This window comes from Rissa tridactyla, chromosome 8 (genome assembly GCF_028500815.1).
Source record: "Rissa tridactyla isolate bRisTri1 chromosome 8, bRisTri1.patW.cur.20221130, whole genome shotgun sequence".
Taxonomy (NCBI): Eukaryota; Metazoa; Chordata; class Aves; order Charadriiformes; family Laridae; genus Rissa; species Rissa tridactyla.
Window position 1 is genome coordinate 7,422,750 of NC_071473.1, and position 18,218 is coordinate 7,440,967.

General features: G+C 49.2%; 1 protein-coding gene across 7 annotated transcripts in view; it reads left to right on the forward strand.

The window, feature by feature from the left end:
• TRAF7 (TNF receptor associated factor 7) overlaps positions 1–18,218 on the forward strand; it is a 35,711-nt gene that overhangs the window by 10,083 nt on the left and 7,410 nt on the right. For 3 of the 7 annotated variants that reach the window (XM_054212256.1, XM_054212257.1, XM_054212258.1), the window contains 10 exons: positions 4,029–4,147; positions 4,402–4,459; positions 5,644–5,735; positions 10,209–10,325; positions 11,651–11,743; positions 13,487–13,520; positions 14,797–14,980; positions 15,703–15,837; positions 16,789–17,006; positions 17,581–17,654. In XM_054212256.1, coding sequence (XP_054068231.1) covers positions 4,067–4,147; positions 4,402–4,459; positions 5,644–5,735; positions 10,209–10,325; positions 11,651–11,743; positions 13,487–13,520; positions 14,797–14,980; positions 15,703–15,837; positions 16,789–17,006; positions 17,581–17,654 — 1,086 coding nt within the window. In that variant the 5' untranslated portion in view covers positions 4,029–4,066. Of the gene's footprint in view, positions 1–4,028; positions 4,148–4,401; positions 4,460–5,643; positions 5,736–8,069; positions 9,884–10,208; positions 10,326–11,650; positions 11,744–13,486; positions 13,521–14,796; positions 14,981–15,702; positions 15,838–16,788; positions 17,007–17,580; positions 17,655–18,218 lie in introns of those variants that run through there. The other 4 variants (XM_054212261.1, XM_054212259.1, XM_054212263.1 and 1 more) reach the window with 4 other exon arrangements.

Consider the following 18,218-nt stretch of genomic DNA (forward strand, 5'->3'; position numbering starts at 1 on the left):
TTTAAAAGGTCATACTTATCCTTGGCTGGCAGACCATAAGTGGTTGCAGTAGCTCAAGTGCCTGTTTGTTGCACGTCTGATCCTACGTTTAATGATATTACAAAACTACTCAAACTGTTAGTTGTCCTCATGCTTGGTTTTTCCTGCCTCTTTATGCTACAAAGTGAGTGCCTTCCCATTGCTTTTTTGAGTCTCCATCTGTTATGTTTGAAGGCAATACATACCCTGAAAATGAGAAGGGGGTGAAGCATTTGCCTGGGTCTCCAGACAGCCTACAATCCTCCGTAAGGATGGGCTTCCTCTCTTTCCATCTGGGAGGGATTGTTTGCCTTAAAAACCCAGTAGGAATACTTGATATTCCAGCTTCCCGTAATGCTGTCCTGGTGGGGGAGGTGGGAGCATATCCCTGCTCTTATCTTGTGAGTAGTGCAGGATAGAGGGTGTTGGGGTAGACGCTGCTGAGGTTCTCTGAAGGAATCATGAATTCGTAGCCTTCCTGAAAAGCAATTCCCTCTATTTCCCGCCTAACGTGGGAGGAGGAAGGTGCTGAATCCGGAGAAGGGAGGTTGGTGAGCTTAGCTGTATCGTTAGAGATAGGAAACCTGTATAGGAGGGGAACTGTAGGGATACATGCGTGTTATTAGACATGAGATAATGCAACCCTGAGACATGAAATCACGGGAAATATGGCGGTCTGTCATCACTCATGGAAGTACTTGCTGTACGTTATTTATGAGCACTGCATCATCTGGAGGTCCCAGCTAAGGTGGAGACGCTTTTGTGCCAGATGCTGCACAAATATCCAGCTGAAGATTCTTTCATCTTTGAGCTTTATAGTCCAGATATGCTGTGCAGAAGAGACAAACTAAAGAGACTTCAGGAAGCTTAAAGAGAACTAAAGATACTTCAGGGAGGAAGCAGAGAGGCCCTGTGACTTGTCCAAGGTTGTGAGGAGCTGAGTGGGGTTCAGCTCTCAGGGGGCCATGACCAGTGTGTTACCCAAAAGCTCTGTATCCTCTTTCCCACCACCCTCCCTCCCTACGCCTTCTGCCGTCCGTGCTCTAAGGAACCACTGAAAGGAATAAAAGGATCCTGATGGCCAACGCCAAACTTCTCGCTTGCTGGAACCTGGCTTTAAACTCGGCAGGTCTCCATGATGCAGCAGCACAACACTACTTCATTCCTGCTGTTCTTGAGACAACTCCAGCAGCTCTGCTTAGCATCTCCTAAGGGATCTGGCATTTGCAAACGGCCAGGACAGCGCTTTCAAATGTGTGGAAAACATTATCCAGATCCCTATTTTTAAGACGGTCTTGGGTTTAGTTTTGAGGGTTTTGTTTGGTTGGTTTTTTTTGTTGGGGTTTTTGCTTTTGGTTTTAGACTGTAACTTATTTTGAGAATTTAGACCTGAGTGATTCCCTGGGCTGTGCTGCTGCTGTGCTCTGGCAGTCTGACAGCTCTCCGATGAAGAACTGCAGCGAGCAACACGAAGTGCTGTGTCAGGCGCGGCTGAGCTGTCGGCCGTTTGCAGAGCATTGGCCGAGGACATCCCGAGCATCGCCTTTGCAGTATTTAAAATCCGAGTGCAGGACGCGACCAGCCCTTTGTGCAGGCAGCCTTGCGCTGGTGCTCACAGGGGAGATGCGTACATTCTTGGGATGGGACTAAGGAGGCCCTGGGCAAGTCCCAGGTCACAGCTATGTTGTGTGATTGTGTCTCTGTGAGCCTCAGTTTCCCTTTCTGCAAAGCAGAGAAATCACAGTGGCCTCCTTTATAAAGAGCTTGGAGATTTATGACTTGTCACCCTTGGATAAGAGAAAACTAATTCCTAGAAACACCCAAGATGCTTCACCTCCCCAAAAGTTGGAAATGTGAGTGGCGAAATGTGAGTGTGAAAGCCTGGCTGGAGCGGTGCCATCTTGGCCAGGGCCAGAAGCAGGGACTGGGAGCTCTGCATCGCTGATTGCAGGCATCTGTGGGGTGTTTCTTCCCGGGCGCCCTTCACTGGTGAATGGCTCTCGTCCTGCAAAAAAGGGTTTGGTTGTGTCTTAGTAAACCATTTTTGGCCCGTCTGTCCTCACTGCAGATGTCTGTCTGGTCTGTCTGTTTAGTCCTTGGAATCTGCTGCTGGCAGCAGGAGTATCAAGACTTAACTGTACCTTGGAGACAAAGGGGTCTCTTAGTCAGGATCCTTCTGAGCAGCTTATTCCTGGAGTGCAGGGTGCCCGTCTCCGTGGGCAGGCTGGGACAGCCTGTGAGTGCAAGCAGTACCTTTCAGCTGCAAGGATGAAGGGGCAGCTTAGCAGGAGAGCTCAGTGCCCTGCTGAACCCTTGTCTTCTCTGATGGAACTTCTTCTCAAGCCAGATGCATCTCTGCACAATGACAGAGAGGAGGTGCAGCTCCTTCCGATGGGTACCCTGGCTCCGAAGGAGACTCTTTGAGAGCATCTTCTCAGACTCGTTGAGACAACAGCATAATTTTGTGCCCTGAGGCCAGCATCAGGTTTCAACAGAGGTTAAAGACAGCAAACTCCATGTGTTTCTGCAGATTATCATTGTGTAATACTTGACTTTGCAAACTTGAACTGAGTAAAAAAACTGTGTAAACAACAGAGAAAGAGAAATGAGCCCCTCTGCTGCCTTCTGGGGGGAGAGGGTTTCTCTTTCTGGCTGATGATCCAGATTTTGCTGGTTGTCTCTGACCAGAAACTGGGAGTGAGATCCAGAATCACAAACATGTTACTTGAAGTAAGGTTCCTTCCGTGGTTTCCTTGGTCTTGTAGCTCAGACGATGCTGGAAAGAATTCCTTTGATACAAATATAAGTAAATCAAACATGGAATTTTTGCTTTCTGCTAAGATCTAGCCCTAGCTTTTGTGTTCAGCAGTGCAGCCTAGGGCTTCTGAGTTAAATAGCAAAACTCCCACTGAGTTCATCACAAGAAAAGGACGAGGTCTGTGCTTGTCACGCTTTTGAATATGAGGCAGCCTTAGGTTTTGGGGGCGCAGGGAAGTTTGGCTTTGGTGTCCTTGTCTATAAGTGCCAGAAAACATGGCACAGCCTGTCCGGGAGAGGAGGGATCCCTTTCTGCCACCCCAGCTGACGAGGACGTGGTGCTGCTGAGCTTCCAGGGCACCTCTTCCTTCATCTGGGGGTGGTTGTTCCTGGAGGGAGGAAGGCAGTCACAGCCACTTGTGCCAAAGCGAAGACTGAATGGGATGTTTCTCTCATATGCTTGGACTGTGCTGCAAAGCTGTGAGTGAAATAGCTCCCTGGGCTCTGGAGCTCAACTTGAGCCTCACAGTTAATGGGATAAGGGTTTTACTGGTATAGCTTTACATCCAGAGACCTTTTTTGCCCTCCATGCCCTCACAGTTCCCTGGCACGCTGAAAGATCAGGCTTGTGTTTGGGGCCTCTGCCTAAATCCCTCCGCCTGCCATGATACAGTCTGTTCTGTGCTTGCCATTGCTGTCTCTTGTGGAGGGGGCTCCCTTTTAGGATCCTGCTTACTAATCACTGCTCTGTGCAAAGTGTTTTGGGAAGTGGCAGGTAACCTGCTTTCTGAACTACACTCAGACTGGGGAGGGAGAAAGGACCAGATACAGAGCCTGCACAGGACTCTGCTGGGACTGTCAGTCACAACTGGCCCATACTCTCTTTTTTGAAAAATACCGATGTGTATCCTTACCAGTGGAACACTGTCTGTCTTAGAGTAGCCTCCTGAGAAGTCTCATCTGCTATTAAAACAGTTACATACTTGTAAAAGCAGCTAATTATTATGGGTATTCCAGTATTTGGGTGCTTAAGGAGTCATTTTAAAAGATACCATATCTTTAGAAAATGCTGAACGCTTATCCAGGAATGATTTGAAGAAACCTGCCTTTGACTTTGCCACTTGCTTCTGAAAATACAGGTTTATGTGAGCTTAGGTAAATACTTGGACTTAATGCTACAGGACATTGTTCTCTGAGGCCAGGAAAATACATACAGTGAACTTAACTCTCTTTCTGTTTTTCTTCTTCCACAGTGCAAACTTCCCATGACTAACAAATGCTGGCCTAGATTATGAGCTCAAACAAGAACGCTCGCTACAATCGTTTCTCCAGTGGCACAACAAGCATCACTACTTCCGAAAACACTAACGGGGTAAGGCTCGGTATTGTGGCAGAGGGTGGGGGCTAAGGCTGCTTCTTATGTTCTCATCCTTTCTTTTGAGGGGGGGGGGGAAAGAAGATGACTTTTGAAAATACGGTACTTTCTTGCTTCTTAAAAATGTCAATATCGACAGATAAAAGCTGGGAATGTATATGTGCATTTTTTTTACCAGTTCATGAAAGGTAGCAAGCCTTTGGTTTGTGCTGCAGTGATACACACTGACCTTCATTTTGTCAATATTTCAGACAAGAATGGAAACAACTTTTGGTCCAGCCTACTCTGCTGTGACGACCATCACAAAGGGTGAGTGTGTTTCATGCATAGAGCTTCTCCCCAAAGCACTGTGTGTTATTCCTACCGTATTTTTTGTGGTTGTTTTACAAATCATAAAGCTGTTGGGAGAATCACTGTGTTCATTACAGACAGGTGCCGAGGTGCTGTTTTTAGTATTATCCAGCCCAAGTGTTATTTAATCATGGCATCTGATCACCAGGCGTGATGGAAATGAGCATGCACAGAAATTTTCTCCCATTAGGCAGACTTAACAGTACCACTGGGAAGCCCCTGCTGAAATTAGGATAGTACAACAGGACTTGATACAGAGCTCACTCCCAAACCTTATTTATCTTTGTGAATTCTCACGCAGTCATTACAAGCACTGAAAATTCTCATCTTCACTCTGTGCCTGACTGTGCATCACTCTGTACGCTTTGGTAAACCCCCCCACGGCCATTTTTAACTCAGATGGGAGGGGGTACAAGTGCACATTCCCATTTAAAATTCTGGTGCTTTGTTCCTCAAAGCCCAGCAGGTGAGGAATCTGAGCCCTGGTGCATGGTGTGAATGTAGGAAGAGGTCTGTCTTCATTTTGGAATAAAAATATCCTTACTTTAGTAAAGATAAACTGTGGCACTTGACACTGATTTAGATAAGGAAATGAACATCCGCCTGGAGAAATGTTTGGATTGCATTTGTACAGGACTCTGGACTCTATATGGTTTTTTTACTCCTGAATATTTACATTCAAAATATTATATATGTGAGTAATATGATCTTTAAACAAATATCTCCAGTTTAATTTAGCATGCTTCCCTTGTGCTACACAAGAACAGCCAGACCTCCCTTGATTGAAGCACTTTTTATTGGTGACTGAAATAAGTGGAAGTATAAGGTTTCCTTTTAATAATATTTTTAACCTGTGGACATGGCAGAATATTATCTGTGCTCTTTTCTGGGCAAGCTGCCTTCAAAGGGTTAAAGGGTTGCATGCATTGCAGTAAGCTGTCAGAGATCAGGATTGTTCTGCCTGCACTGCTATGTCCAGGTCAAGAACTGGAGGTGGGAAATCCCTGGTCTTTTCCAAGGAACTCTTACAGCTATGGAGACTGACCCATAGCTCAGAAATGTTACCGAGGAACCTAAATGCTTGCTCTTCTTTTTTTTTTTTTTTTTTTTTTTTTTTCCCCTCCTTTTTATTTGCTTTAAAGCTGACGGGACCAATACTTTTAAACAGCATCGTCGGACCCCATCCTCCTCCAGCACGCTCACCTACTCCCCACGAGATGAGGACGATGGCATGGTAGGTGTTGCCAGGAGCCCCCCTGCTGACTGGCTTAGCTGATTATATGTCAAATGAGAGGTGTGTGGTGCTCCTCCGGACTTCTCTGCCTCCCTTGTCGTTCCCATGCGCTGTGTTATATCAGAGGCAGGACCAGCCTCAACATTTCCTGGCTTCTCCCATGGTTGGTGCAGTGGGGAAGCAGAGGCTAGTTCTGACCTGGGGCGTTAGGCTAGCACCTTTAGGTGCTCCCATTAGGTGAGCAGGGTGCTCTGGATCTCCTGAGCTCGAGAGAAAACAGAGCTACTGTCAGCGATGGCTGGGGCTGTGGCTGAGGCCAGCCAATCTCGATCAGAAGCACAGGTGGCCCTACAGTTACGACCAGAAAATCCATTCCTCTTTCTGCCTCCAGATGGGGCTTCTGACCACAGGGAGCACGTTTGAAACCTGCGGAGTGGGATGTTGGACACTACAGACTGTGCTTGGCTCTTGGGGATTACATCATCGGGGGCTTCTCACACAAACCATTCCCATGTCTTGCAATATCTTTGCAGAAAAGCACTGCCCAGTTTTGTACCCAGCTTTCTCATTCATCACGCTCACTTCTGAGTAACTTCTTTTTAGGCAATTTAGTGATCTAACAGGCCTCAGGGTTAGCTGCTTAAAGAGAAGTTAAATCAGCTAAATCTATAAAATCAAGAACAGCAAAGCAAATGTCAGCGAATGGACAGATAGGTCTGAGGCCTTGGTCTTCTCCTATCCCTAGTGCTTCAGCCACATCTCATAACCACAAGCTCCTATTTAAATTTAAGCATGTGAGTAGTGGACTCTTCAAATTAATTAAGTTGTTGTAGACTTTGTCAGGTTACAAGACCCAGCTTCCAAGCCAGGGATAAACGAATCACTGCTGCTTCTGAAGGTAGGCACTGGCAGAGACTGGGGTCAGCAACAGTATGGAGCTACAACGCTTCTTAAAATAAATTTGACACCAGATTGCCAAGAGCTTTATTGTCAGCATCCTGTAAAGTTCCTTCTGTTGCTCAGAGATCTTGCTGGTTTTTATGTGAGCGTGTGTTTGTTTTTTCAAAGAGTCCTTTGAACATTTGCCTCGTGTCCTTGGCAAATGCAGCGCTCCATCACATCGCTGACCCCCATGGTTCTGGGCTGCTGTTCCAGGAAGCCCTTGGCTGTCAGCACTGATGCTGTGGGCTGAGGGCTGTACTCACTGCACCCTTCTCATGAGCTGTGCAGTTCTCCCAGAGCACAGGTGAGGATTCTTCCAGAGGAGCAGGGAGTGCTGGGGACGTTACGTTTAGCCTTGTCTGACGGAGACGCTCCCTGACTCCTTTGAAAACTACTGTGTGGCATATTGAGGTGTGCAGCCAAGAATAGGAGAGATCTATCTCTGCTAGGACCTAGCCTCAGTCCTTTTGGACAGTCTCAGCCACCTTCCCTGGAGTGCTAAATATTCTTAAGCAAAAATAGCAAGAGGATTAATGAGTGGTTCAGGAAGCAGCCTGCAGTTTTAGGTGCGAACAAACAAACCAGAAGCCTCGCAGCCCTGTTCTGCCTGCTGCTCCAGACAAACTCTCACTCACCCTTTTAGGAAGCTTCCTTTGCTTTGTCAAGAAATAATCTGGGATTTCCCTTCCTCGTCGTTAAGTTTTCCCTTCTCCAGAAGCTGCCAAGGGCTTGTCAGCCATCAGAGAGACAGCTGGAGATGAGTCAGAGCCCTCTGGTGACCTCCATCACCCCTCTTTCTTTCTTTTCAAAGCTTCTGTTAATGAAACCAAAAGCAGAGCTGTGTGTTTTGTGTGCAAGGCAGGGATTATTCAGCAGCTGCTGTCATCTTGCCTGAAAACAGTGCCACAGGTTCCCAGCCTCGCCGCACCTCTGGGGAGCGGGAAGGAGGGCTGTACTGGAGCCTTCATGTGGAGGCTGCTTTTGTCGCTGACATGATACGATGGGAACTGCACCTAAAGGTTACAGCTGAATATTGGGGCAAATGTATACTAATGGATAAAGAGCTGACTGGCTGTCCAAAGTCCCAGTTGTTTACAGGGAGCTTCACCTCTGAACCAGAGGCTGAACTGAGTTACCAGCCAGCCACAAGCTATTTGTCTTCCATCAAAAGATGTTTGAGCACTCCGTCCTTGGGCTGTTTGAAGATGGACTTGGTGTCAGATGCAGAAATAGTCCTGGTGCAGCTGTGGGGAGGTGGGACACTCCTGACAGATCTTCCCAAATCCAAGCCTGGCCGAAGCACTGCCACTTGTGCCACCTTGCCCCTGCGGCAGGGCCTGGCGCTCCATGGCTTTGGTGCATGCAGGTCCCTCACAACCTGGGCAGATGCACATAGGGTGGGGGTCCTGTGCATCTCACTCACTATTATTCTGTTTGCAGTGCAAGAGCACGCTCCAGTCAGTCCCCTTGTGCTGGCTGCTTTACACACAATTAGTGCTGCAAAGTTCACTCTAAATAGCCAGGCCGCAGATATCTAGAGGGTCAGTAAAACACCGGCACACACATCTGCCATTCAGCATTGTCACTACAGCCCAAGTGGAGTGATCTTTCTCAGCACATCACTTTCACTCCTGCATAGTTTACACCAGCATTAGCCCAGTCAGGACACGCGGATCTGAGCCTACAGTGTTGCACAAGCCCAGCAAGGCTGTGCCTCACACCCCTGCCTCCTGGAAGTGTTCTTGGGCTGCAATCCCCCTCCTCTCCATCAGTGATCCGCACAGGATGTTACTCTTGATAAAAATGCCTCCCTGCAGAGCCTGCCTTTGCTGCCCTGATTTCTGTGTCACCTCCAGAATGGGAACTATGCACAGTCATTCTTGTTATTTTGATAACTTCTGTTATTAGTGGAGGAAAATAATAAAATTAATGGATACACATAAAATTGATTTACCTTGTTATAACCATTCCTCCTCAAGGTTTCCATATTTAGCCAATAAATATGCCTTCTTTAATAAAAAGAGCCTTATGCTTTGGCTTCTAAGCAGATGCAGCATTTCTGAACTCCTAGAATTCCCATATCATAAAAATTAAGAAGCAGAGCAGTGTGAAGAACCAGTAAGATACTGGTCTTCTGCTTTTCTGCAGCCCAGCAAGGACTGCGCTCAGTGTAGTCTGTTTCTGGGGGAGACTGCAGTCTCTGAAGCTCATCTTTCATTGCTGAATTTCCTGACTGCCCCACTGGCCTCCTGTATTGCTTTTGTCTGTCCTTGGCTCTGATGTTACATACTTTCACGCAGGGCAAACACACAAAATGGCAACTCGGGAGGTTCAGATTGAACGTGAGGCAAAAGTGTTTTGCTTACAAGCCAGTGCAGGACAGGAACCCGGGGCGGCAGAGTCTTGTCCGTGCAGCTTTCCCCATTCTAGCTGGGCAGTGCCAGGTTGAGTCCACCTTTGAGTGGGCAGCAGGGCCAGCGATCTCCAGAGCTTCCAGTCCGCACTTCTAAGAGTTTGTGGCTGTTGTAGGTTACAGTCAAGCCACTTATAGGTGTGATACGTGCAGGTGCAGGCAGCCTGGGTATTGGTCATCTCTTGATGCTGAGTGTCTGAAGCTTATGGCTTCATTCTCCTATTTCTTTGTCAGCCCGTCCATTCTGCTCCTTGAAGACTGTTATTGCTTCTCTCTGCACTCTTCCCAGTCTGCCAGCGGCATCTCTTCCAGAGCAACCCAGCAGTGGCTGTGCTACCAGCTATTCTAGACCCCCAAATCCAGTTACCCCACGGTCAGAAGAGTCTACGGTTTTGCTTTGACGCTGAATTGCATCTTGGCTACGTGCTGCTGGTTGATATTCCACCCTTAGAGATGCGCTGCTGGTTAATATTCCAGCGCCAGCATTCCCTCAAAGCCAATCCCAAGGCCGCTGTAACCAGTGGGATTTTTTTTGATTGGTGCATGCGATGTCCACTTAGCTCTCCCCTCCCGAGCAGGAAGCGACAAAGCCAGTCTGTTACTGAATTGAATAGAAGGAAGTCTCCACACTTACGCAAAGAAATTTGGCAGAAGTTAGATAGCGAGTGAAACAACAAGTGCTGCTGCAGAGATTATAGAAATTGCAGGAGCTGGTAGCTGTCTCTGGGGGAGATTTACAAAGCTTTCTGTGAAGGATTAATTCTTCCAAACCATTGCTTTGTGGGTGCGCACAGTAAGTACACAAATGAATGCACCTTTGAGAAAATTACGTGCTTGAAATGTAGATGTCAGCTTGGTTTAGGAAGTGAAACCTGAACGATGCCTGTCCTGTCTGTGAGTGTGGTGCGGTGTTGCCGGTTGCCGGGAAGGGCACGCAGCAGCGAGACGCGCTGGTTCTGGGGGCCACTCAATGGAGCTTGGCAGAGCGGATGAACAAATGGAGCAGCTGAGTTTTGTGGAGGAGGGGGGACTGAACTTGAAGTCTCCGCGCGTAGGGTTTTGGAGTGGGGGGAATTATTTGCAATAACAAGAACTGGGGTTTTTTTATCTCTTTGAAGCCTCCGATCAGCACCCCACGACGCTCTGACTCTGCTATCTCCGTCCGTTCATTGCACTCTGAGTCCAACATGTCCTTGCGCTCGACGTTCTCACTCCATGAGGAAGAGGAGGAGCCAGTAGGTATTTGGGATTGTCTGAAGGAGCAGTATTAGGAAGTTCAATGTCAAAAGAGTGACTTAGGGGACTCTTGTGAGTACATAGAGCTATCATGGGCAGACTTTTGTGATGTCTGTCAACTAAAAGCCTGGCTGTCAGGACTCCTGGTTTTAATTTTGTTTCCACTGCTGACTTCTGCAAGTTACTTTGCTTCTTTGTGTACCATTTCCCCATATGTAAAGTGGAGACAATGGTGAGGCTTTTCTGCTTCACAGAAAAAACTGTAAGTCTTTGCAGTCGTGTAATTCCCTCGCTCTGCTGCAGAGCAGTAGGGGGCTGCAAATCTTCAGGCTGGTGGTCTAGCCCCAGGCAGCAAGACTAATACAATTCCCCACTGATTCAGAGCCCCATCCTGCATTTGGGGCTGCGTGGCACCCCACTGACTGGATTGTAAGCTCCAGGAGGGGTGCAAGGAATTGTCCACATGTGACTCTTGTTGAGGGAGGACACTTTTAAGCTGAGCTTAGCTTGTGACCCAGTAACTAACCCCAGACTGGATGCATGAAAGGTCAGGCGGCAATTTGCCACAGATCTGGGATAAAAGCGTGTGTTTCATATTTAGGAACCCAGGGGGTTGTGTTTGCAGTTCCGAGAGCGGCACAGGATGAAAAGACAGACCGAACTGCAGTGATTGATTTGAAATGCTCTGAAATGTGAAGCCCTGCTCTAGGGTGGAGTGGAGAGCTGCGCGTCTCGAGGAGGACGTGCTCAGACCACATGCTCCGGCTGTCTTAGTTGGTAAACAAAACTGGAGAGATTGGCTGGTTGCGGCAGAAACAATGTTGTTTCTGCTTCATAAGGGAATGAAAGAGCCCTTCCTTCAGGATGTTTCAAAAATACAAAAGGGCAAGCTGTTTTAAAATTGCTTCTGAATTTCAGGCTTTGTGCAGGGGACGTTTTTGACAATGCACTGTTCAGTCCAAGCAAGCAAAAAGCACCAGACGGTGCATCTCATGGAGTTCTGGTGACTTGAGTTTCTCAGTTAGTCTGTGCAGTTTGCTCTCAGGTCCTGATGCTGCCAGATGCTGGTGGCCCCGTTTGTGATGAGCTGAGAGTCTCCAACCATTGCCAAGTTCATTCTTCCCCTATCTGTTACATACTGGAGGTCAGCAGACCCAGACAAAAGTTTATTTTGAGATAATGAACCCCTTAGCGTGCCGTGTGCCCCCAGGCTCCCCAAGGGTCACCACTGAAGAGTTGTTTTGTTCCTTCTGCAGAGCTGGAGGCTCTTTGCATTTGGACTAATCCTTGTGCTCTCTCTGTCTTTCTCTTTCTTCATCTTCAGGAGCCACTGGTGTTTGCTGAACAACCGTCCGTGAAGCTGTGCTGCCAGCTGTGCTGTAGTGTGTTTAAGGATCCCGTCATCACAACCTGTGGGGTAAGGTAGAACTCTTCCAAGTCGTGAGCGTGGGCTCCGCCAGTGTCCTGTGTGAGCTATAGCCAAGCCCTGACTGTCCCCAGTGGCTGTCAGCCTGAGTGAGCGAAGACCGGGAAAGCCGGGCCGGCGTAGGAGCAGAGATGCTGATGGACATGCGTTAGATTTCTCCACAAGGTAGCTCTGAACTAGTCTGCAGTGGAGTGTGCAGGGCATTCTGCAGTTAACTGGAGACGCCTGGGTCTTGCTTAAAATTGGGCAGCTTTTCATGGGAGAGCTGTAGTGTCAGCCTCCCTATCCCGGCCATGTTCAGTCTCCTTCCTGTGGCTTCAGTGAGGTCTAAAACTCCTCGTTTCCCTGTCCTGAAGGGCTCTGCAGAGCGCTGCTGCCTCCTGGGCACCCCAGGAATGGCTGTTCAGTGGTGAAGAAGGTGTTTCTTATAAAACAAGAATGTCTTGAAGCTTCATTTACTTAATGCTTGCAAAGGGATTTGAGATCCTCTAATGAAAGGCACAGAGTGTTATGAATATTCTTCCATATTCCATTTTACTGGGATTTAATAGAAACTGTATATTATTCCTGCTTCTGTGCTACATGTGAAGAAAGATGGCTTTGCGATGGGCTCTCTAATGCTTATGATGGCTAGGATGGAGCTGTAGCAACAAACACAGAGAGCGGGATTGTTTATTGCAGTGAGGGTGCTATCCCCAAAGGTGCTGGAAGTTGGTGCAGTGAAACTGCACCATTTCAGTAAGCAGCTCTTCATGGAGACGTTGAGATTTACTGGTTAATATGGAAAAAAAAAATCTGCTGCAGGAAGCAGACTGGCTTAATTTGCAGTCCTGGTTTGGCAGCGCTGGAGAGAGCACCATGCAGCTGTGCAGGGCAGGAAAAGGCCGCGTGAGCAGGGCAGCAGATAACAGCTCTGAAGAGTGACTTGCAGCCTCTCCAGCGCTGCTGCCAAGTGCTGGCCCTGTGGCAGCGGAACGTGGCTGAGGAGGCTCCAGGGAACACGCGGGGCAAGTTCAGGACCAGTGAAATGCTGCAGCCTTTGTTCCTTTCTTTATATTAATTAGCATGATTGTATTTGCTAGTTTATCACGTTAAATTGTTACTATGCATTTCTGCTGTAAGAATAGAGAGATAGGCAGCTATTTAAAGTGGCAAAATTTACAGTGGGCTTAATGGGCTTACAAATCAGCTGTCACATCCACCTGATAGCAGGACAGCTTCAGCTGCGGTAGAAGAGCTACAGAGAAATATATGTGATGAGCTGACGGGCCAAGGACAGGGAGAGGCCAGGCTTCCCCTCGCTCTTATCCTTGAGGACTTCTCAGGGAAATGAGAGGAATGACATGGACTAGAGTGGAGAGTGAAGTAGAGAAACCCCATGCAGACTTGGAGGGTAGGAATACCAGAGAGTGGCACAACATGTCCGTGGCTTTGGCTTGCACCATGTTCATGGCCTGATCTCGAACAGGGCAGAACCCTCAAAGTTGCAAACCCAGTGCTAGAACTTCTCAGGAGCAGGACCCGCGTTGCACTCTTAGCTGCCTGAGCAAGCAGCTGGTTTTTGCCCTGTGGTGTGGACTCAAGAGCGCGCTGAGCTGTAAAGCAGGCAGAACAGCTGCTGAGGCCCGTGAGCCACAGGCTTTGTTATCTCCCACCTTTCCCATCATTAGCCACAGGGAATAATTTGTCCGATATTGTTTACGCTGACACTGCTGTTCTTCTTTGTCTCCACAGCACACATTTTGTAGAAGATGTGCCTTAACATCTGGTGAGTACAGAGTTGTTCTTGTGTGGTGCAGCCAAAACGCTGTTATTTTCTGGTTTGTTTGCTTTCGCTTAAAAAGAAACCCGCAGAAAGATGTCTGAAGGGCGTAAAACAAGCTGTCACATCACAGGCTGCCGCTGCAGCAATGAGGGGCAGGGGCACGGGTGGCTGTGCAGGTCGGAGCTCTGATGGCACGCGCTGTAGCATGGGCACTAGAGGGCTGTGCCTGGCTTTTGGGCACAGGATGTTCTCAAATCCTGGAATATGCAATGGATAATCCCAGGATAATACATGTCTCGCCTAGAGCTGACCCATTGATTTCAGACAGAAAGCTTTCTGTGGCTGCCTGTCTAAGGAACAGGGGGGCCGTGTTTGGCAGAGCCCCATCAAACCCCTCCTCCCCCATGCCATGGTGCCAGCTCTCTGGCCACTGACTGAGCCTGGGCACAGCAGCACACAGAGCTGCTTTAGCTCACCCAGCTCTTCCAGAAACTTGATGAAGCCCAAGTGTCTGGCTGCTGGCCTGGCCTAACCAGCTCCCGCTTGGTTTGGACTCTGTTCTACAAAAAAAGACTTTATTTGGCATGAGCCTGTGCCCCTCTTGGAAAGCCGTTGTTCAGTACAAAGCCAAGCCATTCGTATTACCAGAACAGCGAGCCCTGAGGAGGCTCCCTGGGGCATCCAGCAAAACAGCAGCTCTTTCTGCCTTAAGACGTTCGTCTTCCACGCGTGAGGTGCCCCTCTGCTTTGCGTGCTAATTCCCTGTCACCGTGTTGTGCTGTATCTATCCCAACCAACAGATTTGTAGGGGAAGGCTTTGCAGTTGCCATCCCGAGTTGCTCAGTTTTGCACCTGCCCTCAAAGCTCGTGTCTTTGCTTCGCTGCAGCATCCCTGGCCTGCAGTGGCCTGCTGGCAGCAGAGGAGCTGAGCCCCAGCCTGGGTGGGGGAATGGATTATGTATGGGGCACCTGCTGATTTGTGGTCTCTGCCTGTGAATACTCTCACACTTCAGCAAGCACAAGTCTGAATTAGCGTGGCCTTCCTTCGTTGGCAGCTAGCTCAAATTATCATGGGTTAACATAAACTGTAACTTTTCACCAAGCCTCAAGACAAACCAGAGATAGTGGCTCGCAGACTTTGTGTGAATATTCATGGCTTGTTCCATTGCCACCCATCTGGGAGTTGGACGCCTTGGCCAGAAAAGGCAAAAGAATAAAATCTCCTGCAGTATCTCAGCCCTTGCTGACTCTCTGTCTCTTTTGCTTCCCCACCTGGCAGAGAAGTGCCCCGTGGACAATGCCAAACTGACCGTAGTGGTTAACAACATTGCGGTGGCTGAGCAGATCGGGGAGCTCTTCATTCACTGCAAGTATGGCTGCCGGCCCGCAGCCAGCAGCAAGCCCGCTGCCTTCGAGGTGGACCCCCGTGGATGTCCGTTTACAATTAAACTGAGTGCCAGGAAGTAAGTGGCTTGTTGCCAGCGTGCAGCCTCTCCAGGGAAAGGGCTCCACCACCAGATATCTGCTGTCATATCTGAGCTGCCCTGTGGTGCCTGGGGACAGCGCAGCTCCTGCCAGCAGTGCTCTGCTGGGGCGTGCAGGGGTGTGGGAATGGACAGAGTGACTTGAAGGGACAGTTCTTTCCCCAGTGTCTCAGTCTTAGGATGATGGCAGATGGGCTGGTCTCAGGGAAAGGATGTTGTTCTCTGCTCCCAGCTTGCCTGAGTGTCTTGGCATCGGGACAGGGGATACACTGTCAAAACACACACCTGGCATCTGGGGTGAAACACTGTGGCTGTGGTCAAGCAGAGACTGGGGGATTCTTTTTGTAAGAGGAGTTACCCTAGTTACATGCTAGGAATCTGAAATCCTATCTCCCTCCCCATCCTAAATGCATTCACTGTCTTCCCTATCATCTGGCCATTGCCTGTTGTTGATAGCTGCCTGAAGGCTCAGTCGTTCAGCTGCAGAAGTAGATGTTCCCTGCATAAATGTGGCTTATTATTATTCTCAACTTACTGGCCAAATGGGAATTTGCAGCTGTAATTGCGTCTTAGAGCAGGATGCTTTCGATCACCTGACAGTTTCACAGGGCTGGTTTGCTCCTTTCCTGACAATCTGTGTTGTTTCCATTAATTTTTGCTTATCCCTGATTTTCCCTCCTTTTACTTCTCTCCATGGGCAGAGATCATGAAAGCAGCTGTGATTACAGGCCGGTTCGCTGCCCCAATAATCCCAGCTGCCCACCTCTCCTGAAAATGAACCTGGAGGCACATCTGAAAGAGTGCGAGCACATCAAATGTCCCCACTCCAAATACGGGTAAGGAGCTGTTGCTTTTTAGTGCGAAGGATGCACTGAGCTCATTTCTGAGCTGCTTTTTGGCTATTGCGGCTTTGGGGATAGCCCCATGGGCTCTGAGCAGCTCGACCCAGTGCTGTGCACTGGCCTGAGACTGAGATGATGCTTGCAGGGCTCACAGAAAGCAGCGCCCAAGCCTCTTGTTGAGAACGGGCAGGTCACGCTGCCCAGCTGTAAGCCCTGCTGGCAGCCAAGGAGGAGGCTGAGGTGCGTAGGCAGAAGAACCAGCTGGAGGAGAGTCAGAGCAGTGGACATGGCCAGAGCCAGGCAGGGAGGAGGATGAGTGAAAGAGTAATGCAAGCGCTGTGGCAGTGTCTTTCAAACCAGTTCTTCTCCCAGGGCAAGGGAAGTGCTGAGCAGCCTTGGAGCGTTGATTGTCACCTGAGCAGGGGTGCAGCCCGGGCTGGGGGTTCCCTGCAGGATGCACAGCTAAGGTTACTGTTGTGGAAAGAGATGTCTTGGTAGAAGCAGAACAAGGCGAGTCCTGGCAGAGCAGCCCTGATTCCTTGCCATGCTGCAGGCCCAAGTCAGCATCTGCCGAGGTCAGCTGCAGTTTTTTCCATTGGTTTTGATGGCTCTTAGATTTGGCTCCTGATGAACACAAGAACCGACACCACGTTCTATCTCTTGCCCAAGATCTGCTTTTCCTTGCAACTACCTAGACAGACAGACAGACAGTTGAGTCTGGGGTCAATGCCCTGGCCAGGAAAATGGGAGCTGCTTGGCCTCTCTGTTGCCCTGTAGTTGCCTGCACCCAGCAGGATGGTGAACCACAGTACCACTGCTCCTGGTAGGAGGAGCAGAACAGCTGGGGACCCACACAGGCCTCAGATCTCCCTCCGAGGAGCCAGCTGAGCAAGGAGATCTCCAGCGTGAGCTCTGCTCCGGCCAACTTCTGCCTTCCCCTTGTAGGTGTACATTTATAGGAAATCAAGACACTTATGAGACCCACTTGGAGACATGCAAGTTTGAGGGTCTGAAGGAGTTCCTGCAGCAGACAGACGATCGCTTCCATGAGATGCAGGTGGCAATGGCTCAGAAGGACCAGGAAATTGCCTTCCTGCGCTCCATGCTGGGGAAGCTCTCGGAGAAAATCGACCAGCTGGAGAAGAACCTGGAGCTTAAGTTTGGTGAGTCTGCACTGGGTGAGCTCTGTGGTCAGAGCTGTAGGGACAGGGCAGCTCTTTGTTAGGATGGTGCATTACAGGATTCTTTCCATGGTGAAAACTGATGCTGAGCAGGTTTCAGGAGGTTTAGATACTCCTTGCAGAGAAACAAATAGGGGTTCCATCAACTTCTCTGCTGCCAGAACATCATGGGACCTAATCCTGCGGTCACTGAGGACATGGCAAGTCCTAGAAATGTCTGCAGGCAGCTAGCATCTTTCTCCTTTGACTTTTTCCTGTGTGGTTCATGGGCACAGGCCCCCATAAAAATCAGCAAGTCGAATAGTCCACAGTGCAGACATCCTGGAGCAAGCATGGTTCTTGGACACCTTTGCTGTGCTCAGCCCTGTCTTGCCTCTGAAATTTCCCAGATCTTCAGTATCCAAGTACAATTTGCATTTGAGTAGCAGTCACCCTCCTGCAGTGCGTTCTCCTCCCTCCTTGTCCAGAGGTTAGGTGGCAGTGGGTGTCCTCTGCCTGTTCCCCTGGACGCTGTCACTGACTCTGCAGTAACTGTGGACCTGTCCATCTCTTGTAGATGTGCTGGATGAGAACCAGAGCAAGCTGAGCGAGGACCTGATGGAGTTCCGCAGGGATGCCTCCATGCTGAACGTGAGGAGGGGCCGGGGCCCTGGGTGGAGCAGGGATTGCATGCAGTTACCTGCTGGCTCTGATACTAGTTAGGCTTTTCCTGCAGTGGGGAGAGTCTTTGGGGTTCCCTCCTGCGTTCTGGCTCTGCTCACCCCAGGTTCGGTTTGCTTTTACTGCAGCTGGGATCCTGTTGAAGGTTTCCTCTAGGCTGAGTTAAAAGCAGCTCAGCGAACACATTCTGGTCATTGCATCTGAGCTGCCGATTTAACTGTTTCTGCTGGCTTTTCTCAGCCTGTTGCTCTTGAAATGTGTTACCAGGGGAAGGGACACCTGCAGCAAGGAGACAGCCCTCTGCTCCAAAGCCTGAGCACTCCTGTATCTTTTATGCTAGCCAGGGACAGTGTGCCCTTCTCCCTGCCTGCAGAGAAAGCAGAAAGATAAGCAGATCCCTGCTAACAAGCTGTGAGTGAGAGCTGTCTCATGATTTTGGACATTATTCAAGCACTGATGTTAGATAGACATTCCTCCCTAGTTCAGGCAGACTGCATCCCACTGGATGTACCGATGAGGAGGAGCTCACCCTGG